Below are 24,662 nucleotides of genomic sequence, written 5' to 3'. Positions count from 1 at the left end.
TAAATTCAAACAAAGTACGGTTCTCACCCACCTATAAATAATGACACAGTCACTTCCAAAGCATTTTCACTATGTCAGATGAAATAGACTCAGTTTGAGGCAGGACTGTGTCCGATGGGAAAAGCAAGGTTTTTAGTTGGCAACAGTTAATTTGCCCCTACATCATGAATAAAAACAATCACCAATCCAGGACCGTAATCTCCCCAAAGGCCAATCATTTCCTTACCACATGAATTGCAAAGCATTCATAGTAACTGAGCAATTAATTAATCAATGCGCCTTATGAGCACAATCACACTGACAATTACATCAGCCCTTCCCTCTGAGACTGCAGTTTTATAAAAACGTCCCTGAACAGATGTTACAAAGGAACACTAATAGCCTACAATATATCTTGTAAAATTCAGACATAATAAATATGTAATAAGTACAGTTCACATGCGACTATAATTAATGTCACAGTATAGCACAGTTAGCTTTATCCATACTGAATAAGTAAATATAAACAAATGCATGCAAAGGAGAAGTAAGGGACTGATTAATAATTTACAGATAAAGATAAAAAAGAATTTATGTAAAGTTGCCACTTGTTTCATGATTGTGAACTTATTTTAAATACAAAAATTGTATCTTATCCAACATGAAAATACACCTTTAACCAAATCATCATAAACCGCTCCCTGTATTCTAACAACCAGCCAACTGTTGGCACTCGCCATCCTTGGCACAGCCACAGCCACATTTAAGTGCCACTCTATTGATTAGGTGCTTCAGTCTTGGTGCTACCTTCAGTCCTGTCTGCTTTCCTGACAATTCAATTAACTAAAGCAGCTGTGGCGTGTGTGCGAGGCATCTGAATGGGTGCAGCCCTTTAATCACATCACCTCAGGAACAAAACCCAGTCCTTCCGAGCAACGAGCTCTGGCTCCTCTTTTGTCTTAAAGGAAGTGGACGGGCAGGAAGACCCTCAAGAGGACAAAAGAAATGGAGATTCCTCCCCTATATCCATGTCGTGAGACTCGCAGAAACTACTGAAATTGCAACACCAACAAAAGGGCGACCCAGACAAAAAACAAACATACATTGTTGTCCCATAACCCAACACTAATACATGCTATCATTTCTACAGGTGCAAACAGATTTGGGATGTGTCCTCCCACTTGAATCTGTGAATGGGAAGCCACCGTCCCATGAACTCAATCATTTATGTGGAAAGAGCAGTGGAAGTAGCAGTTGTAGTGGTAGTAGTAGGGCAGATGTGTAGGCAGAGTTGGCGTGTGATGTACGAGGAGTGAGGAATGGACAGAGCACGGGTAAAGACCATTCATTCACCCTCAGCTCTGCTTTCATGGGGCAGAAAACTTGCTCCTGTGGAATAAATGATGGCCGCGCCTCTCTAAAGAGAAGCAGATGCATTTTAAACAGGCAACTTGTGCAAAGGCCTTTGTTGAGGAGATGCTTCATAATTTATCATTCTTTTGAAAAGAAATCTAAAGTTCTATGTGCAGGAGGTTTAATGTGTTGAGCCTGGACAAATATATACATAAATCAACTAGCATGCTTCTGCTGGCTCGACAAAAGCTATATTCGAATAGAAAACAATAAAACAATTGTTCTCATTAATATTTGATTTTTCTCTGTTAATCTAACAAAGTGGTTTATTCTTGTAGCTGGTCCCTGGTTTCAAAGCAGGGAAAATAATATGAACACAATTTTATTCATAACACTTTTCAAGATAAAACTGAGCCAAGGAGCCAATACAGCAAAAGAGCAATTATGCAGTAGATCCAAAGTGGTCGACTCAAGAGGCATCTGATGACAGGGTGTTATTTAGCCCCAAATCAAATTTGTAATCAATATCAAAGTGATATGTAGATGTCAAACATGAATTCATAGTTTTCACAACATGCTGTTGGTTCACGCAAGTTACTTCAGAGATTTATTTGTTGTGAAGAATGCTTTACTCAGCACAGTATCATTAAATGACACCAATATACGCATAGTGAGAAGAGTAAAAGAGTCCACTTAGAGGAGGACGGATCCTACAAACACGACTTCCACCACCGTTTCGTTTCCCATATGAACTAAAGTCAACAATAATAACTTATTTATAATGACTACTTAGCTTAGATAACAAACGTACTTATTTTAACTCAAACCATGAGATCTTTTCCTAAACGTAACCAAAGTGGCTTTGTTTGAATTCACAACAAAAACCAAATGTTTAAAACTAAGACCAGAGCATTAAATAACACGCGGATATTTTTAAATGCATACCATGACACGCAAAATGTCCTAATTTCAAAGCAGCATGCTATTTACACGCATTCCTGTGAGATCCTGTTGCTTTATTTGCATTCAAGGGGAGCTGCAACATGCTTGTCACATGGTTTTAGGATGGCAGTGTTTGGGGGGATCCCTGCTAATCATTTTGCTCTCGGGGATTGGCTCTCTCAGCAAAACCAACAGAAAAAAGCAAAACCAAATCTAACTGTATAACCATTTGCTTTAAATGATCATTTACTTGACGGAACTAGTTATAATTTCTTTAAATGTTCATCCAGGTTTAAACCACTATCAAAAAAACAACACGCATCATTTTAACTGGGTTTTTTTCTTACCTTGTGGAGGTTATAGTAGTCAATATTCGGGGTGAGGAGGCTGGGCAGTCAGTGTTTTTGTTTGGAGAGGACCTTTACTCTTAAAAAGGTAGAAGCTGAGCTAGTGAACAGCCCCTCAAAGAACCAGGTTAATCATTCCACAATATTTAAACTGCATCGCCTATGGCCTGTGTGTATATTCTAAATATTTTCCAGATACTTGGCGGAACAAGGACTACACACACACTTGGATATTTGGACAGGGTGAGTTTGCGGAAGAAGGGGTGCCATACAAATATTTGAAGGGAGTGAATATTCAAAGGGCAATTGTGCTTTGAAGCATGAGGAAATAAGCTGAGCCTTATCTCTGTGAGCATTTCATTTTCATTACACTTTTAAAATTTCAGTAGCTGGCTGAGGGAAAGAGAGTGCATGAATGAATATGTAATTATTTAAAGCTGTAGCTATTTGTTAGTTTGGGATGGTTTAAATTGCCTGTCAAGTCACATTGAACATAGGAAGGTCTATTGCTTCACTTGACTTAACTTTAGTGTCACTTCAAAGGAAGGGAAAGGATATTTAATATTTGCTTTGTAATCGGGCACTACCTCCTCACTTCTTCTTCAGTTTATGTAGAATTTAGTTTCTCATCCTCTGCTCCATTTGTATATAGACTTGGAGAGTTAGACACCTCCAGCAGACAGCTGAGAATAACAAAGTTGAAAATAAGTTACAGTACGGGTTGTTGACTGTCTGACTGGGAGCAGTGGATCAACCCTTTTGAACTATCCTCCTCCTCCTCCCTGATGAAAACACGTGCCCCTCAGGCCCCTGGGAGCCGCTACAAACAGCTTCATGCGCACACTGTGGCCTTTCATAGGCTCTCATTAGAGGACCAGCATGTTTTGGCGGACATGGCCGAAGAAAAGGGGTGTTGTTGCAGTGTCCTCCGATCGAACGAGCCCCAGCACACTTTATGTTCCACTCTGTTGAGGTTTGAATGCAATTATCAGCTCCCTATATTGTTCCCATGCTTCTTATTTCACTGGTGAGACACTGGCTATAATGAGTAGGTGAAAAGAAAGCGAACATGCATGCTATTGTTTTCATCAATCTACATATTGTCTAAATTAAAAATATGTTCCAATAACTTAATGAGAGAGGGACTTTTTTAAAGAACGAATGAATGAATCAATCAATACTCATAGCAGTTCATATGTTATAGACAACAATGATCCGATGCAGGGTGAGCGTAACAGCTATGGGGACATGTTGCTCATTGATCGTTGTTGCTGTAAAAGATCTATTTCAGTTATAATGGATCTTTAGTGCCATGCTATCTCTTCGCCCTGTCCCTGGCAGCTCTGTGATGGATGGTTCTCTGCTGCTGAGAAGGACTTTGTCTTTACACCAGGTGATCAATAGATGAGTCACCACAGCAGAAACAGACTCAACTTTAAAGGCATTGGCTGGTGGAGAAATGCCAAAAAGCTAAAGGGCGAGTTTTTAATCCCTTTGCTTTCAACTCCAGGTGGGAATAGAGAGCTTTCATTTGCACTTACAAATAGCAGGTGTTTGTAGATTCCAGAAACATTTGCACAGGAAAGGTCAATCAGAAAGTTGGTGAAGGAAGTGGATATTTTTATGTTTTTGTGTGTATATTTTGTGTGTCCTTAAAGTCTGCCTGATATTTATTCCTGAAGTGTAAGTGACGCTCATGAGAATGCAGAGTAACGGCTCCCTCTCTTGGACACTGTGATGTAAATCACATCATTGTGTCATCAGGTGCAAAATTTACTCCAGGAAACGTGTCCGACTGTCTTTTAATTTGCTGAACACCTTAGACAGTAGCATTGACAAAAAAAATGTAAGGAAAAGATAACTTTTCACATTAAGTTGGGATTTTTACCGCATTCAATTAATAATGAACGGGGATTTTGATAACAAAATTAAAAATTTGGGAGATTCATCCATCCATCTTCAACCTCTTGTCCCTATCGGGGTTGTGGGGCGTCTGGAGCCTATCCCAGCTGACACCGGGCATGAGGCAGGGACACCCTGGACAGGATGCCAGTCTATCGCAGGGCACATAGAGACGAACAAAGACATACAACAATTCACACTCACTTTCACACCTACGGGCAATTTAGAGTCATCAAATTAACCTTACACCTGCATGCCCTTGGACTGTGGGAAGAAACCGGAGAAAACCCACGCAGACACAGGGAGAACGTGCAAACTCCACACAGAAGGGCCCCGGCCAGGATTCGAACCATGTGCTTATTGTTTTGTTCAAAGTGTTACAATAACATTTCGTTTTTAAGCTTAGATATCTCGCTCCTGGACTGCAGTCGTAGTATTTTTAATGATTATTTTACATTATTTGTTTGGTTTTAAAGGTTATGCTAGAATTAAAATTTTCATAGTTTTTTAAATTATTGAACATACATTTTTGCTCCTTCCATGCATGATTTCATTACAGCTTTTAGGTCAGGCCCATTTCAGTGGCTCTTAGAGACCAGGATTGCAAGATTGAGGGTAATCTTTAAAAAGACACTTACAGTAATTGCAGGAAAAAGCCTCAATAGAAAATACATCCTTAAACGTTTAGTTACTTCTGTTCTCTAATGTATCAGACAGGCTGGATGAAATCAGTTCATTTAAACCCTGACACTGTGCTCATGTCTGCTGTCAGGTTTGACATCTGCTTCTTGTCTGGATACGGACCTAATGGAGTGAAGTGTGTCGGGGGGGTGTCAGAGCCTCGGCATGAGAACAGCAGGTATCTCCAAAAATAGAGGGGAAAGTTCTGCAAGTTTCACCGAGAGAACAGTAGACTGTGCTGAAGAGATGGCAGGAAACATGCTTAGTGTCCGGCAGTGGAGATTTATGAGTCATACCAAGCTGATCCATATCCGAGCTACATTATATAACAAGTCACCTTGCACATTTGTCATCATGGCAGTTTCAAAGCCATGTCTGCAGAAAACACATCCGAACTGAGATACAGGGGAAAACCACATCATAAATGATGTTTTATGTTAAAAGAGCTGGTGGCATTTGAGCAGTTTAGTGTCTGCTGATGAAAGGGTGAAATACTGTATAATACCTCTCATTCCAGGATTTTTTTTTTTTTTTAAAGAGGCATTCAAACCAATATTTTCTCTGAATCAAGGGAGCACAGACTAAACAGAGCCAGAAAGTATAAAGTGATGGTCGGGTATCATGTCGGCCGTGTTCATACAAACCCTGTACTGCAGCAATACTGCGGTGTAGTGTGCCTGCTTTAAATGTATACGCAGCTACACGCCCTGCATTTTTAAATTTAGCCATTAAGCATCACAGAGTACCAATTAATCTTATCTTAACGCTTCCCTAGTCCTTGTAACTTACGCACGCCATAAAACACAGTCACAGTGATGTTATACCGCGTCTAAGGAGCAGTGTGTGGATTTAGTGGCATCGAGTGCTGAGGCTGCAAACTGCAGCCAAGTGAATACCCCTCTACTCCTCCCTTTCTAAGGTGTAGTAGAACCTATGGAGGTTTTCAGGTAACGTAAAAACACGAAAGGTCCTCTCAGAGACAGTGTTTGGTTTGTTCTGGGCTACTGCAGAAACATGGGGGTGCAACACGACCCACTTTCTCTGTAGATATAAAAGAGCCCAAACTACTATGTTTTCATTTTAAAACAGCCTCAAAACTATCTCCATCCACACAAACGTTTAAACTCCATATCAGATATAATCTCATCAGTACACTAATGAAAACATAGTTATGAATATCTTTTTGCATTTCTGCCACCAGTTCCCCCTAAAACCTCAAGACTGCTCCTGTAAACCCTAATCACTGTGTGTGGTTGGAACAGGTATCGCTACGGCACATTGAAAAGAACTTTTCAGTTACGGTCCTTTTTCTGGATCAGTGGTTCCCCAGTCAATCAAGCGAGATAAAGGTGATAATCAGGATAGACTTTTCACACAAGATTAATGTGAAAGTAAATAAAAGTGACAGGCTACAGCTATGAAAAGACACTTTAATGTGTTAATAAGGCTGACATAAAAGAGTGCGGATGTGAGGTAGAGCACTGAGTAAACCAGTTCAAATGAAACTCAGTGATTATGCATATACACTCTGCTAGGTATTGAAAGTACTAAATGGGCAACAGTACAAAGGCAACTTGTGATGAGAATCCAGCATAAATATAGAAGCCTCGCAGATATGGAGGCTAAGAGTGGGTGACTCATTCAAAGCCCATCAAAGAGACAGTACACTTTCGCTCTAATAAGCTGTTTGCAGTGGTCCAGCTGACATCCTCCTGGAGGAGAGAATGCACACAAATGCAGTCTGCAGATGAATAATTCAACAGGGAGGAAGATGATGCATCCGATTTCTAAATAAAGATCTTTAAGTATCAACAGGAGGATTTAAATATTGTTTGTTTGGTTATGCCTGGGACAGCTCCGTAATTTAGACATCACCTAAAGACAGCACAGTGCACAGAAGAAGAAAAGGTAGAAAAAAAAGGAAAATAACAAGGAGGAAAATGAGAAGGAGGAGGAGGAGATGAAGAAGAAGAAGGAAGAGGGGAGAAGAAGGAAAATTAGAAAGAAAATTAATAGAAGAAGAAGAAGAAGAAGAAGAAGAAGAAGAAGAAGAAGAAGAAGAAGAAGAAGAAGAAGAAGAAGAAGAAGAAGAAGAAGAAGAAGAAGAAGAAGAAGAAGAAGGAAAAGAAGAAGAAGAAGAGAAATTTTGGGGGAGAAAAAAACTGAATTATGACCATAATGTATTTAAGAAAATATCCCCAATCATCCTGTCTCCATGTTCCCATGGGTCAGGTTTCCTCAGCTCCACATACGCCTTCACTTACTGCAGCTTCTCATCCCTGACTATATTAATTACAGCTCAGGCTTGTGTCTCTGACATCAGACAGGGCTGTAATTTACAAAAGGGTTCAATAACATATCATACACCAAACTATAGCAGGAGAGGGCAAGAGAGCAGGAGAGAGTAAATAGCACAGCGAAAGAGTGCATCTTCACAGACTTGCATGTTTGATACAGTGCCAAAGGGGCATTCTACATGTACGGTGATGATGAAAGAGCTTTAGAGCGTCTCAGGAGCAGCCAATGGCCTCACATAAACCAGCATATAAATAATCCATGTGAAATCTGGTAAAGCTTGTGTGAAAACTGACTGGGTGCAGCCCTGAGGCTTCCCCTGGTTTCTTTAATGGAGGATTGCGAGTGGAGGAAGTCAATTACACAAAGTTTGCCTCAGGAGGTTTTACAATCTGTACAGTACACGACACCCTCGGTCCGTTTTGACCCTCAAAACTCCCCAAACAAACCACTTTAACAGGGGAAATGTAAGGAAGAAACTCCAGGAAGAGCAAGTGAGGAGGGATCCCTCTGCCAAAGACAGACATGCACTCGATGTGTGTACAGAATAGACCAATATCATGAAACTACAACAATCTAACTAGGACAATCCATTTAACTAAATGAGACATAGAATGTGGACTTGAATGAAGAAAGTGCACTGATCTCCACAACTTAAATAGGCTATTAATGCGAATAAAACTGGTAAAAATTGGTTAAATGTTCAAGTCACAGGAATAAAACAACTGGATGAAACAGAGGGCATTTCGGACTATAGAAGATATCACACATGCAGTGATCATGTCTCTTTGGACAATCAAAATAAGCCTGCTCATACAGTACAGGGGCAGAAAAGCCTTGAAAGTAACACATTAAACTTGGAGTTGGACTTGAAGCTGACTTGTTGGCAACTTCTAAGTGACATAAAAAAAAAGATTGTCTGATAGTTTTAGTCCTGCTGAAGTCAAGTCAAGCCATCACAATATTTTATAATAAAAGCAGAATAACAGTGATGAAAGATTGTACGAAATGTATGAGTATGCTGTAGAACTCAACTCAGGTCAACAAGGGCTGTTTTTTAAACAGGCGTAAAGAGGAACTCGATTGTACAGGTCTTGGGAGTATTACTGCATATGTGTGACATGTTGAATAAAGGGAGCGTCGTAACAGAGTCAGCTGGGGGCTTAATACTACAAGTCTGAAATAGAACAAATCTGGGGGCGGGGAGTTAGAAAGATGAGTTTACCAGATCCCTGTAGCCCACTCATCTCTGCTTCACACATGCAGCTCAAGGCTACTAGCTAGCATAACACCTGAATCATTCATGTGAAATGCATTGTGGGTAATAGGCAGCAGATTTTGAACAGAAAAACAAAAGCATGGAATGCAAATGAGAATTTTTTTAAAGTTGTCAACAATCAGTGATTAATTCACTGATTGTTTGGATAATCTATTCGTTTTTTAGAGAAACAAAATTGTCCGGCTTTAAATGTCAGTATTTTCTGGTATCTTTCCTACTCTGTAACAGTAAACTGAATACATTTTCGCACAATTTTATGACATTTTATAAACCAACTGTGCCCACTGTCAAGAAAATAATCAACAGGTTAATCGATAATGGAAATAATTGTTCGTTGCAGCCCTTATAGACCTGTTTAAACATAAACATTCTAAATGTGTCCTAGTTTATTGTGCATGTGAATGGCATCAACTGACAGGAAGTTAACAAGGACCAAGGCTGTTGCCGAGCAATGGAATTACATTGAAAAGGTCCATAGCAGTGCAATGCTAAACATGTGGAGTACTGAGTATTGATATGCTGAGTCAGTTTGGACTCAACATATTAAAACTTCACAAATTATTACCCTAAAATTATTTTACATGCACACAAATGTCTGTGCCAATTTCTTACGAATACGGACACTAATTTCAAACACTTTCTGTTGCCTATCATCATAGTTTCCCTGCATGTACAATAGATGCAAAGTTTGGGATATGGTGCAAATATAAAATGTATACAGGTTAGATCCTGCGATAGACTGGCGTCCTGTCCAGGGTGTACCCCGCCTCACGCCCGATGTCAGCTGGGATCGGCTCCAGCACCCCCGCGACCCCGACCCCGGGATAAGCGGTTTAAGATGAATGAATGAATGATACAGGTTAGATTTTCTTGCAGTTTTCATTGCTGCAATGTGATCAATGGGAGATCACAAAATGTTTAACCTCCCAATTTAAAATGCACACTGTCTATTTCATAAGTCTACATCCAGTTATTATAACTGCATCATCACAACCATTATGTCAGTTATCTTATGACATGTTATTAATTTAACATCACCCTGGAGACAAAATAGCTCAAACAATTTGGGCTAATGGTGATTTAACCTTATTCATTACAGACTAATGCTTATCATGTGAGATCTGATAAATGGTTACACAACAGTGAATTCAAACTGACCCACTGCAGGAAATTGGCATGGGCCAATTAGTTTCTGCCTTGAGGCCTTTCTCCACTGCTAATCTCGCCAGACTCTGCTTGTTACAGCCCAAACTAAGATTTCCAAAGCAGAGCCCATCTGCTTTTTCTTTGTTGCCCTCCCAGAAGGAACACAAACCTCATAAATTAACAAAGACGTTGTGGTTTTGGGAGGATTTTGCAGAAGAGCAAGAATGATAATATAGTAAAACTAGTGCAAGTGCGTGTTTTCTCTGTGGGGCTGGTATTGTTTTAGTTTCAAGGAGGATAAAGGAATATCATCTGCAACAGGGAAATATTCCTACATTGAGTAAGGAATGTGCTCAGCTGTAAAAGTAAAGGTCCCATTACATTTAATAATAGAAGAGGCTGCCGTGTGGAGGGACTGGCTGCCACAGCACACAAACCTCTGAGTGCGCAGCCTTCCACAGCCCACATAGTGACAGACACGGAGGCACTCAACTGGAAGCACAGAGATATGGAGGAAGGGAGGGTTGTACAGGGAAAGGAATTGGAAGATGTGGAGGTGAAAAAATGAAGGAGTGAGGACGGAAAATGGAAAAGTGGAGGGATAGAAAGATAAATGGAAAAGGATAAAGAAGTGTGAATGATGAAGTCCTGCAGCTAGAGACATCCAGGACGGAAGCACTGAAGGATAAAGAGCTGTCAGGACAGGGTGGGTGAAGCTCACTGGCAAAGGAGGGACTGATTTTAGAAAAATGAAATCTGTGTAAAATCCTTTTAGGGACAGTCCTATACAAGTTTCTCTATCAAGTGAAGCAAGTCTGTATTATAGTGTATAATAAAAACTGGATTTGTAAAATGTATAAATATCTACTCCGTTGTTTTTCTGTAAATTGAGGCTTTAAGCTTTCTTGCCAAATACATTAACACATTTTACTGAAGGCAGGAAGCCAGGAAATAGAGTGAAACACCAGTCCGCATTGCAAATACACAGATGCACCACTCAAATAAAATACACAAATAAAATAAACAAACATCGCAGGAAAAACTCTTCTCCTAGTATTTGTTTTTATGGTGTGTTTAAATTCAAAACTAGATGAATACGAGCCACCAGGACTTGTTGTGGTCTGATACAAGTACAAGACACAGAGTTTAACTCAGGATGCTGCATCAGGGAAATCCATCTGATACTAAAATCGAACTCAAAGAGATACTGTAACACCCACTCTTTCTCCTCCTTACCTCGAAATTCGTATTAATAAACCCAATGAATCATCCCTCTCCATTACCTCAAATAAACATTCTGTATTTTCAGTAAATAAGACGGGTCCCATTTCATAGAAACTGGAAAAGGTCTAAATATTCACTTTTCCTCATGCGGTTTTATTTTACACAAGCTAAAATACAGTTTCTTGATGCCAGTGTGATGCTGCTGATACAGCGTTTCAACGCGTTTTCAGTTAATCAGCTCTCATTTTTGCAGAGCACAATGGAACAAAACATCAACTGAAGGAGATATTCTCAAACCTACCGAGTGGCAGAGTTAAATTACAGTGAAGATTGTGTTTCATCACGGAAAAAAAAAAACATACCCAAAGAGACTTTAACACTGGATGCAATATGCAGCCAACCATATGCAGCCAACAATCACTGTGCCAGAAACAAAGATGGAGTCGAGGGGCATCAAACAACCAACACACACACGCACACTAGGGGCTTTGCTGGGGAAACAGGAAGTCCTGCAACTCCTTGATGGAAATGTGGTCTCAGTTAACCACAAATGGATCAATAGTCATGCATGATGAGATATAGAGAATATGACATTCTGTCATTAATGTGACATAAATCTATAAACCTTTAACAGGAACATTAAATTGCAATTAATCACCAAACTGACATCCAATTGTGTCATAAGGTGTTTAACAAATCCATTTTAAAAACATATTTAATAAAATATAAAATATTTCACAATGGCGCAATTTAATCTTGATCATTTCAGGGCTCCATTTTTCAAAAAGACCTATTTAAAAAGGTCCCTTATTGTAAAGTAGTTTGATTTCCATGTCTTTTTTTTATTATGAAGCAGGTTAAAGTGCTATAAATACTGTAAAAGTATCAAGGTGCACAGAGCTCTCCAGAGCAATTGGGACTTCTGCACAGTTGTGAGATATATATATATATGTATATATATATACATATATATATATATATATGTGTGTTTATATATATATATATATATATATATATATATACACATATATATATATATGTGTGTATATATATATATATGTGTGTATATATATATGTGTATATATATACATATATATATATACGTATATATATACATATATATATATATATACACATATATATATATACGTATATATATATGTATATATATACATATATATATATATATATACGTATATATATATATATATATATATATATATATATATATATATATATATATATATATATATATATATAAGTGCCACTACAGTGCTGTTACAGTCATTTTCCAGCTGCAATGATGGTGCAGAGACACAGGGAGCGCAAATGGGGAAGACCTGGAAACGCTGACCAATCAGAGCAGACTGGGCTGTTGCAGGAGGGGGTCTTCAAGAGACATGTGCTTAGACAGTGTTTCAGAGTGACGGTGAATACAGGCATATTCAGACACAGTATGAGAAAAATACTGTGTTTTTTAACAGTACAGCATGTAAACATGTCCCCTTTAAGATCTTTCATTTAAATAAGAGTACCTTTAATCACACTGTACTTTCTCTTTGTCAAGCTCTATGGCCTATGGATGCAGTTCAGTATATTTTATATGATTGTGGAAATGTTTTTATTTTCAGGTCACCAAAATCTCCCTAGCCAAACTGAAAACTGTTTTTTCCCCACTATCAAATACTCCTCAGGAAATATTTGAGCAAATATCCTATCTTCAAATATGCACCAGGCTAAATGTTGCAACCCCGTTAGCAAACAAACAATATGCGAGAAATCTACGGTTATTCAAAATAAATAAATTAAATCAAACTTTTGTCTGGTTCTCGGGCAGAAAAGAGTGATGAAGAGGAGCGATAAAGATGTCTGCCACGCAACAATCAGCGCAAACGTCCGTGCAGCGATACACCAACGCTGAGCAGCGGCCACACAATCACTCCTGCACGGGACAGCAGCACTACACAACTTCACCTACTCGCTCCTCCGGCGACTGGAATCCAGCTTTAGCTCTTGGACACACACCGCAACACTTATCAACATAACCGTGTGCTCAAAAGCCCCGTGTGATAGCATGCAGAAGGTACAGTACCTGTGCTGTTGTCTTCAGACAGGCGGCTGGAAGTGAATGAGTTTGTGATGAGGGTACAGTGGGGATGAATGGAGGATGCGCTGCCTAGCAACCATCCAACCAATCAAATAAACGGAAGACAACCCGACAGATAGTTTTAATAAACTAAAGGCTAGTCTCGGTGCTAGGCTTGAGTCTGCTCCTGATCATCTTCAGGTAACTTCTTTGCCTATTATTACATGAAAAGACTGTCGAAATGAATTGATTGCTTGTATTATCAGACATGTTTTGAAGTGAAAACAGCAACATGGTCCCAATATGTTAGAAAATAAAGAAAACGACACCCGAATCAAGAAATCCCAACACACATCACCACAATTCAAGAAAAAAAACTATCCCCGCGACGACTAAAATAATAATGTAACTATATTAAAAGGCTGTTAGTCTGTTCCATAGAAAAGTCCTAACCTGACCTCTCATATGTGTTGTCAAAGGCTGCTCTACAAGTGTAAAAAAAAAAAAAAAGGAATCAACACATGATGTAAGATTTAACCTTTTTATTTATTGTAATTGTGCGTTGGCAGCTCAGCATTTCCATAGAACTCTGATTCAGGCAACAAGAGAGTCTGTTTATCTTGAATGCATGCCCTCTGTGCAGCAGCTAAAATCGATAGCACCCTCTAGTGAATCCATTGAGGAATTAATTCACTGTGGAGCACAGGATTTTCCCTGTGAAGGGAGTTGTGCGGTAGCTTCTTGGCTAAAAAAAAAAAAGAAGCCTTGCTATATAAAAGAGATCAAAAGAAAGGAATGTCCACCAGGTCTAAAATACAAACTATCTACAGTTACTGAGGACAGCGCAGCTCTCATCGTATGTGAGACATCTCCTCCAGAAATGGTGTCTTCATGCAGCCTGTGCAGAGCTGGTCCATCCACAGAGGAGCTTCGTGCTGCAGAGGGGTGCGGCGGGGGTAGAAAGTGTATGACAGGTCATAGTTCAAAAGACAGCTGAGGGAGGCCATGTAGATGTCTGAGAAACGGGACAGACGTCTGGAGAAGTAAGTGGGGTTGTGACACGTTCTGAAGATGCTGCCGAACTGAGGGTTGAACAAGTTCTTTGTCATCACCCTGCGACACAAAAGGTTAGGGTATAAGTTAATATGGATTCATATATGTCGTGTTGGATGTGGAGAACTTGGATACTTTATCTGAGTAAAAGTAGCAATACAACAAAGTTAAAATGCCCAATTATAAGTAAAAGTCTTGCACTCAAAATTAAGTAAGTGAATCGTACTCAAAGGAGCTCTACTTGAAATACAGGAAAAATGTGGGCTGGTATTACCTCCACACAGCTCTCACTCCAAACATCAGAGAAGCTCGGAGTACAACAGACACAGAGGGACGTCATTATCTGCTCAGGACGCCATTTCTCCACTAAATCCTTGCGCAGAAATGACTGTACTTGTTTGCCGCTATATTAATGCTCTAAATGTTGAGTACCGTGCCTTTAAATGTAGTGGAATAGTAATATAAAGCACCATAAAACTGAAATGCTCAAGTTACAGTAAGTACAAGCGCCTCAGAACTGTACTGAAGTCCAGTGCTTTAATAAATACACCATGGTATTTATGTGATAAACCCAGGGTCATCCTGTTCTTGGGGAGGTGCATAAGACTGAGTGATGGGTTAGGATAACAGCACTCACCTGAGTTCTTCTCTCTCGCTTTGCCATTCCATAAAAACCTGTTTAGCCTCTGGGTCCTGATGTGTCTAAGATAATAAAAAACACAATAGGTCTGTTACCACAAACACTGGGTGGAAAACTTAATATTTACATATACATAAGCACAGAATTATCTGATCCTCGGTTCCAAGGGGATAACGCACAGTTTGGAGACTGTGTCATCAAACCAGTTAAGAACCAACGACAACCAGCTGGAAATGAGCGTCACTGCAGATTAATTTGGCAATTTGAAGCTTACCAAACATAAGGAAGAGCTAGCTATGTCAACATTACCCTGAACACATTTGGATTGGGGTTGGTTGAAACTGAGACTTTCAGTCTTAGGTTTGTCAATGCTGTTATTTGGTGAGTAACACTCCAGAGGGACACACTGCTATTCACTTCTTACCTGTAGGCGTTCCATCAGGCCAGTTAAAGCCTGCAGCCAGGTGAGGCTCAGAGCATACCGCTTTGTGCTCACCACTTTGGTTTCCTGTTCCAGCTCAGGCACTATGGCTGCTGTACGCCAGCCATGTCGCAAAGTCAGGTCCTACCACAACAAGAGAAATAGCTTTGGTCAAACTCTAGCCTGTATGATGATGAACTGTAATATGCTGTGAGAAAGCCCAGGGCTCAACACTAACTTTTGAAAATGTGATTGCCAGACTTGCTGGTTTGTATACTGCCTACATAGAAATTCACACTACTGCTTCTACATTTTTAAACAATATCTGGTACAGATGGCTGTACTGCCATCTGTTGCTATTCTATATCTATTACTTTGTGGCTCCCTTTGGCCCCACCAAATGTTGCATTGGAAATTTTCAGAATTGTGCAATAGGTGGAGTGTGGAGTGTGGAGTGTGTGTGTGTGTGTGTGTGTGTGTGTGTGTGTGTGTGTGGTCCTGGACCATGACTACTGTATAATTCCAAATTTTTTAAACCCCCCAAAAATTATACTTCTTGTAGAATGTCGTCGTTGAGAGAAAATGAAGAGATAGGATGCATAATGTGCATTTAAGACATCCAAATCACAATAACACTTAGTCATACTGTTGATCCTTGACGCAGTGATTCATCAGCGATGGCGTCACTGTTCTTTGACACTTACAGCCAAGTCACTATACAGATGGTCTCCAAAGTAAAGAACCCTTGCACCTCCCCAGCCTGTCAGTCTGAGAAAGTCAAACAGATTACCCTGAAGGACAAAAAGAAAATCCCAAACCACAGGCTTTAGTTCATTATGAAACACAGAACACAACAAGTAAATACATGTAACAATTACAACATGTTAAAACACAGCCTAATGATCAAAGTCTCAGACATATTAAACATATAAAGTCAGACAGTATAGTAATACAGACCTGTTTGTAGATCTGTCCTTTGTCCAAACTATTGATCTTTTCCCACTGAAGGTCTCCATTCCCATCCAAGCGCCTGAAGGGTCTGTAAGTGTAACAGTGTTTAAAGGACATTTCTGAACCAGATGATCCAACGTTCTGTTCTCTGCTTTCTCCAAAACATTTACTCACTTGATACAATCAGTGAAGAAGTGAGGTTTGTCTGCCTGGACAATGACAACATCAAAGAAGTCTCTCCAGTTTTTTCCCACCATGTGCGTCATCCCTTTATTCCTAAAAAAAAATCAGGAAAATAACAGATTGCAACAGAAAAGCTCATGCTCATTATTAGTCAAAGTGACTGACAGACAGCCAACACTTACACAAAGCTGAAGGGACTGTTGGTAATGAGAAATAGTTTCTTTCCGTGACTGGCCAATCGATGCAAAACAGCATCCGTCTCCTCTCCTCTCAGAATGAACTTATCTATGAAAACAAGACAGGCATCTCAGTAGCACACAGTTTTACTGTAATGTTATTAAATGTGCTGGCTTGATGCAAAATTAGACCAAAGATTTCTTACCGAGATCTTCCATGACCCATTTGTACATGTAGCCTTTCAGGTGAACCATGCCAATTGCTTCCTGAGGATTAAATACATATTACATAGAAGCAACAGATCTTCACAACAGATTTACACATGTCAAAGTACTTTTCTGAGTGATTGCTCTGAATGACAAAAAAATGGCCCAATGTGATTTTATTCAAGTTTTGAGAAGCAGGGAGTACAAGCTGAAAGCCAAGCAATGTACTGCTGTGGATTGAGGTAGCAATGCAAGTGTGCTTTATTTTTCGCAGCATTAACTTGCTGTCAGACAGCTCTGTTTAAGTTTATAGGGGGGAACTGAGGCCTTTATGCTCTACTACTGGACTACTACAATATCCAGATCACAGGAGGCACAATATTGGTTTCAATGCAAAATATAACTGTATGTCAAAACACCATTCTGAATTAAGTATTGTGGTGCTGGAAAAATGTCCAGGCCTACAAATGATCTTCTACCGACTTAAGGAAAAATCTTTAAAAAAAAATTCTTCTTCTTTTTTTTTTTTTTTAAATCACACATTTTTAAATGAAAATTACCATTCCCTTCAATATCGTGAATCATATTGCTATTGCAATATCTGTTAAAAATAATCGCAATTAGTTATTTTTCCTACCTAATGCAACCCACTTCAAAAAGTCAGAACTGTCGCTTTAAGAGCCTGACATTTGGAGATGTTTATTTTTTTATTAAAGCAAATATTGAGCTGTAGTGACCTGGAACTGGAAACCCTGACATCTCCGGGACCAAGACAAAAAGCAGGTTTTGTTCTTTGTTTCACCCAGGAGAGTCCATTGTACACTTCTACTGAGCTTAGCAGATTCCTGAGCCTCCAGCTGATGAATCACAGTATGTGAAAACAGTCAAATACACTGGGCCAACATGCTTCTCAGTATGTGCCAGAGGGCGAGGCCACAACTCAAAACACAGGGTGTAACGTTCAATACAACAAGAGTTGGTGGAGGGGGGTGGGCATACTCACCGAGACATCCTTGAAGAGGTGAACAGGATCATATTCAATGTCGTTGGTGATGAAAAAATCATTTGCCACGGCCAACAGAGCCATCTCAGGGATGGAGAAGATGTCCATGAACTGCTTAATCTTTGGTCCCTGTGTTTTGGATAGGAATGTTTCAAGGAGAATTAAAGGATGGAGAGGCATACTTCAGGAGAGCACTTAAAATACCTGACAGACTGAAAACTTTTTGAGCCTGATTCAGAGATAGTCACAGTCCTTATTAGCAAACAGGTCAGGTTAACCTTTGTGACTCTCAGGCTCAAAGGGGATTCCTGTTTTTCAGGATTGAGTGGAGCTTTGGAAAAAATCTTAACTAAAAACAAACTATTTTGTTGGACACAGAGTGTTCTTTCAATCAAATATTGGAACACAGTATTCCAGCTGATTCATCACAACAACGGAACAAATGAGATTACAAAAATGTATCATCGTGGCTTATGTAATAGTAAAGCCATGCAAAGCCAGACGATTGAAATATCTGTGGACAGTGACAGATTTAATCCTGAACTACATCTCTGTTTAAAAGTGGCTGGATGAGATTATAACACATGTGCTGAGCCCACAAAGTTAAGAAGAGCTTTGTTATCGGTGCCAAACCAAACACATGATTCACAGAGAGGAACATATCTGAAGTAACTGGAATAAATGTCAGGAAGCTCTCTCTTTTCACATGAACCCTGGACAATGTCAAGAGCAGAGTAACTCTTTCAAACATGCAGCAAGCAGGAGATTCTTTGCTAAAGACGCATTCGCCCTTACTGGAAATACTCTGTTTGGTTTAGGCAAAGGGGAGGTGCCAGGGCAGACGTGCAGGAGCCAGGACATGGGGCTGATTGCACAACGCCGACAAAGCCGCTTCTTATTTTGGTCATGAACAACCGAGGCTCTTGCCATTATTTGAATTTGTCTGATGATTTTGGCGTTGGTCCTTACTGACAGATGTTCCTGAATCAAGTTGTTTCTCCAGTTAGACTTAATTATCTCCACTCTTGCTTGTTTGTTAAATTTCCAGGACTCTGAGAGGCTAAACTCCATTTAACGCCTGGTCCGATTGAATGGGGCATTTGCGTTTTCACATACAGGTAATACAGGGTAATGCCTTGATAATTCCAGGTTTGGAGCACGTGTGTGAAAGGGGCTTGACTCTAGGGTTATTCCATACCTGATAAACTGTAGAGTATCCAATTGTATTCATATTACTATAAACTACTTTCAATTAAAAATATCCTCCTCACCTTTCCATAGAAGCCACTGTCCAGCTGCAGGGGGACATGGTAGGTCCCCCCGTAGAACTGAAGGACCTCCTCGTCTGGCACTGGGCTCAGTCCCCTGGGAGTATCAAACATAAATTAATACACAAAGAAACCCTTAAAGAAACTAAAAAGAAACAATGTGACACAAGTGTTTCTTAATATACACTCTTACCGATACACTGTTCCTGGCTGAATGTAATGGAAGGCATCTATCTTCATCAGAAGACCCTACAGAGGGAAAAAACTTTCACTTAATTATCTGTAAAAATGTTAACATGTTTCTTTCTGCAAAAGTTGTGATTTAAAAGAGTTTACCTTTTGGATGTCATAGTGCAGACCCCGAACAGTAAAGTTGGGAATGTAATCATATTTGCGGAGGGCTTCAGGGTACTGTCAGGTAGGAGGCCAAAATGAAGAAATCAATCAGAATCTAAAAAGCAGTTGTAATGTCAATATACTTAGTGCAACTACTGTAAACCCCACCTTAAAGTGTTCAATTAGGAAGTCTCTTGCTTTATTGTAGATCATTGTGTTGAGCGCATCTGAATACAGAGCCAGCGTGTAGTCATAGTCAAAGCCGTAGATGTCCACTTCAGCCAGGTGGACCTCGTTGTTAGCGTAGATGGTGGAAGAGTTGAGGAGGTTACACGCTCCTGGTGGGATCAGTTCTGAGAGCAGATAGGAAAGACCTCCTTCAAATAAAACAAGTCAAATTTTTGGGTCGGCAAAAAAACTTAGTTGACTAACTGCCCAGGAGTTTATATAGCTTAAGCACAAGGCACAGACACTCTGTCTCTTTTCTTTCTTTCCTTTTCTGTGAAATTAAGCTGATGGAAAACAATAATTGTGTAATATGAAGTCTGCTTGTGCTACATTTGGGGGTTAAAGAACACAACAGGGCGTAGCACAAATGGGACATCTTAGCGTCACTCCTACTGCCGCACAACCCTGCAGAACCCCATTCCTCGGCGCCAGCCCTACAGCTTCCCCTCCCCCACCTCAGCAGAGGCCCCCCAGCCCATCCCCGGCTTCCCCTCCCCCACCTCAGCAGAGGCCGGGCCCTCTCAACTACAGGTCACCTTAGAGCTCCCCACCCCAGCCCCAGGCTCCACCTCAACAGGGGCTGGAGCCTCTCCACTACTACTGATGCGGTATCAACACTGGACCTACGTTTACATTGTAATCATGGACGTTTCAACAATAATAAACAAACACAAGCCAGATATGACTTGCTGCCTGTGGCTGCATGCACCCAAAAGTGTCTTGTGTTATGAAACCTTCTGCAGAGAGGAATAGAGAAAAGCTCAACAGAGGTTGCATAATGTGTGCTCCTACAATGTCAACTGACTCAGCAATAAACTGCACAAAGTCCATCCAAAAAAACAAAAAACATTTTGTTTGTTTGGGAGCATAAGAGTTATTTTCATTATTTTTTGGTGTTTTGATAGCCACTGTGGCACACTTTGATAAGTGCAACAATCACGCAGCGAACACATGGGCTCAGCTTAAACAAACAGTTTCCAATCTGTTCCTGACATATCCTCTAATGCCCTGGCTGGAATATGACTTCAGAGCTGGCGCTGTGGGACTATGAGGGAAAATGGGCCGTGGCCTTCTTTCGTGGGACAGTTCAGTGAGTGCGGCAGCTGTGCAGCAGAAAACGCATGTATCAACAAGTCCAGCAGCTAGTTTTCCTCTAGCCAGTCTACTTCTGGAAATGCTTCTACTTCCTTACTATCAAACGATTGGATCAATTAAATTACTCATGAGTCTGAGAGTGCATAACCATCTTTAGTTAAGATGCTGAGAAATCATGCTTTGATTTGAATTAGTCCCTGAGAGAAACACTGATGTACACTGATGCTTATACAGTTAAAAAAAACATGCCATGTATCCAGTGGTGCACTTTGACTTATGCAAATACTGCCCTAGCCTATTAATACAGCTTTGATGTACTTGTACTCTATTTGACTATTTTCCATTTAATGCTACTTTATACTTCTACTCCCTCACATTACTGAGGCATATATTGTTCTTCATCCACCACATTAATCTGACATCTAAATTTTACATAAAAACATATGATCATTTTATAAAATATGATGCACTGTACTGTTATAACATACTATAAAGTATATAGTATAAGTAGTGTGCATAGTAGTCAAAATAACCTCCATCTTCACAAGCTGTAACATGAACTTAAATGTTGTTAACATGTAAATGCATCATTCATACTAATCTAAAAGTTTATGAACTAACACACTCACACGCGATGCTAAGCTTGTTACACAGATTCTGCAGACACAGACTTGCATTAACATTTTTTCTCTGTGTCCTAGATTATGGTGACATTGCATGTATGCATGTATTAACTGCCATAACTGTTAAGTAAGTCTCTAAATCAGGTTTACCACTTTTAAGTCTAGTTTAGGTACACACAGTATGGCTCTGCCTGTCTTTCAGTGTAAGAAGACATGCACCATTGCCTCGTTTACATGTAAAGGCATCATAATCATATTATCAATATCATATGTCATTATAAGACTGGGAGGCATTATGCTGCATCTTAAGTACTTTTATTGTTATTACATATTTTGCCTGTGCACGTTCACCTAAGTAAGATTTTAAATGCAAGGCTTTTCATTAGGGATGCACAATAATATCAGCAAGCTATGGTTTACTTTAACATTAGCTATCAGATATCACGACGATATAATTAAACTGATAAATAAATAGGCAGCTGCTTCCTTGATTAAATCAGATTTGCAGAACAGTATTTTTCTTATTTTGAACACGGAATTAATATTTCATATTTTTAAGCTTTGTATATCTTTGCATTTGCGGGTTGACCAACAGCATAAGAGTATGCATAATAATAATGACATGTTTATTTCACTGGAGAACAGACTTGATGATTCCTGCAATTAGGTGTGGTTATGTGGACATATGGGATATCTGCAAAAAGTCCAAAAATCGTGCATCGTTACGTTTAGTTGTATTTTACAAAGACGTATTGACATTTATCGTATTTTCTTATTACTGACTGCTACTGTTACTTAAGGGTATGAATATAATAACACACTAAAAGTAGGGCTGCCCACGTGGTCACAACAACTCTAAACAGTAAATATGTTGATAACTTTGCAATATCATATTTGTTAAATAAACAATATTCTACTAATACATTTTAATCCTTTATTTTGATGATTCATTTTGCTTAGTTTGGATCATTACACTTTACATTTGTGTCCACCTCTAACGTTAGCTGTTATGCCAATAGTGCAGTTAAAGTCAGCTTATAGACGAGGTGATGCTAAAGCGGCCTGCTCCACCCTAAACAAGTTTGTCCACTGCTCAAACAAACTGCTAACTATCTAAACAGATGTAGCAATAGTTAACGTATACGCTAGCAGCTAGCAGAGTAGTTTTCGTTAGCTAAGTTAATGTTAGTTAAGTTGGTGCAAATAGAGGAACTGCGTGGAACGGTTTTTAAAGAAAAGCACACAGTTGTTTAAACGTTACCCTAACCAAGTGTGTTGTGGAGGAAGCGACATTACTGCCCCAACTATTTAGAGGATGAAGTAAACAACATGTCCTAACGGCTAAACCTCAGAGCCGTGGTGACGTGGACGGTTAACCGCTGCTTTTTGGGGGGGGTGACCGCTCAGGGACAGAACTGTGGCCCCTCTTGCTTACCGTTAACCAGCCGTTTGGTGTCATTGTAACGAGCCCACATGTAGGACGACGAGCTCAATGGAGCTGCGGTGGAGGTGGAGGTGTATGACCGTCTTTTAACGCCAGTGCCACCCGGAGCACGCACGGCCTCCTTGGGGCGCTTCTTTTCCGCTGTCGCGCATCTGTGAGGGGGCTCGCTGGACGACGATGCCGACGGCTCCTCCACACTCGGAGCTCTGTCCGAGTCCGGGCTGCAGCTCTGTGTTTTCTCGCCGCCCTGCGCTCTTCCTGCAGACACCCTGCATGTTGTAGAAAGTCTGTTCACTTTGGGGGATCGCGCCAGAGGAGGAGTCCTTTGTCCCCTCGTCCACAGTGTACGGGTCAGTGCAGAACTCGCTGCCTTAAAAGACATTTCTACTGTGCAAATGTAAACGTGTGAGAGCCGTTGCTGCTACAGAGCGAAGTGTTTTCGTGCAGGCTGGCACACACGAACAGACAGATGAAAACAAAGACCCAACCTCGCCCTCGATGTAGCCATGTCCCAGCTAAACACGCCCCTTTGTTTAAAGTCCCTGCAGCCAATCACAAACAGGCAGTAGATCTGACTGTGTACCATAACAAACGCCTACTCACATGAAATAACAGCGCACTTTGTTTTTGCAAAATGCATTCATGCAGTGGTGGAAGACGTACAACGCTTTTATTAAAGTAAACGCAGTTATATCACACTGTAGAAATACTCGCATTCAAAACGTTATTTAGGTAAAAGTAGCCTGTGAATGTTCTCATTTGCCCAGGTCATCGTTAACCCCAAAGCAACTTCAGTCTAAAATCAAGTCCAGTTGCTTTTGACTGAAATTGCTTTGGGGTTAAGTAAAAGTAAAACAGTATCAGCATGGAAAATGTACTTAGAGTTAAAAAAGTAAAAGTGGTCATTATGCAGAATGGCCTATTTCTAACAGATTAGAATTATTGATAGATTAATGTAAATATCACTTTAATGTTGCATCTGATGAACTGTGTATCTTAATCTATAACAATACAGTATATGTTGTTTCATTTGTTCATAATATTTTGCATTAATAATCTTAATCTGTAAATAAAGTTACCAAATAAATATAGTGTAGTAATAAGTGCACTGTTTCCTTTGAAATATAGTGGAGTAGAAGCATAACAAAGTGGAATTACTCAAATAAAGTACCTCATAATTGTATTTAAGTGCAATATTTGAGTAAATGTACTATGTGACTTTCCACTACTGCATTCAGGACTTTCCTTTGTACACCAAAGGAGAATATCGTTACTAATTTCTCTTTAGCTTAATAAAAGTCCTGTGTTTGAAAGTAGTGTAAATAGTGTGCACTTAAATGCAAGTATATGGTGAAATGACCCCTGTGAGTGTTATCCTACCATACTGCTTTTGTAGCTGGTCAAGATAGAGCTCATTTGAATCTACTTCATTTACTGTTGAATAGGATGGATGCATTAATAATAAAACACTGCATCATACAGTATTTTAATGGTCATTAATGATCCTGTTTTGTGTGGTGGAGGGAAACTTTCATTTGGGTCCAATTTCAGTGTCTGTTTCAGATGAAGCAAAACAATGGCTCATAATTTAGGAAATCCAGGACACACACACACACACATGCATCTCTTAATCAGTGTAAAATAGTTCCTCTCGACAAAAAGACAGACACTTAAGTCAGAATGCTGTTATCTGTTAATCAAAACAAAATAGTTTGTCTCAGCACAGAGATAAGTGTCAAACAGAACAGCAGGAAGCAAACAGTGAACAGGAATGACAACATTGAGATAAGATCATCTTTT

At 39.8% G+C, this 24,662-nt stretch overlaps 1 protein-coding gene across 1 annotated transcript; it reads right to left on the bottom strand.

Moving 5' to 3' along the window:
• Window positions 1-13,761: 13,761 nt before the first annotated feature.
• On the bottom strand, window positions 13,762-23,344 carry nt5dc2 (5'-nucleotidase domain containing 2). Its single transcript, XM_083920184.1, has 14 exons — window positions 22,854-23,344; window positions 19,641-19,825; window positions 19,473-19,547; window positions 19,330-19,385; window positions 19,140-19,233; window positions 17,869-17,997; window positions 16,865-16,925; window positions 16,665-16,767; window positions 16,474-16,575; window positions 16,306-16,387; window positions 16,053-16,139; window positions 15,352-15,492; window positions 14,925-14,989; window positions 13,762-14,347 (listed from the first exon to the last, which is right to left on the bottom strand). The coding sequence occupies exons 1-14, from the start codon at window positions 23,242-23,244 to the stop codon at window positions 14,086-14,088; spliced, it is 1,833 nt and encodes a 610-aa protein (XP_083776310.1). The 5' UTR covers window positions 23,245-23,344; the 3' UTR covers window positions 13,762-14,085.
• Between the last annotated feature and the right edge of the window lie 1,318 nt (window positions 23,345-24,662).

Source organism: Echiichthys vipera, assembly GCF_963691815.1.
Source record: "Echiichthys vipera genome assembly, chromosome: 9".
In the NCBI taxonomy this organism is placed as follows: domain Eukaryota; kingdom Metazoa; phylum Chordata; class Actinopteri; order Perciformes; family Trachinidae; genus Echiichthys; species Echiichthys vipera.
The sequence above is the reverse complement of the archived record's forward strand: the minus strand, read 5'-3'. Positions and strand labels throughout refer to the sequence as shown.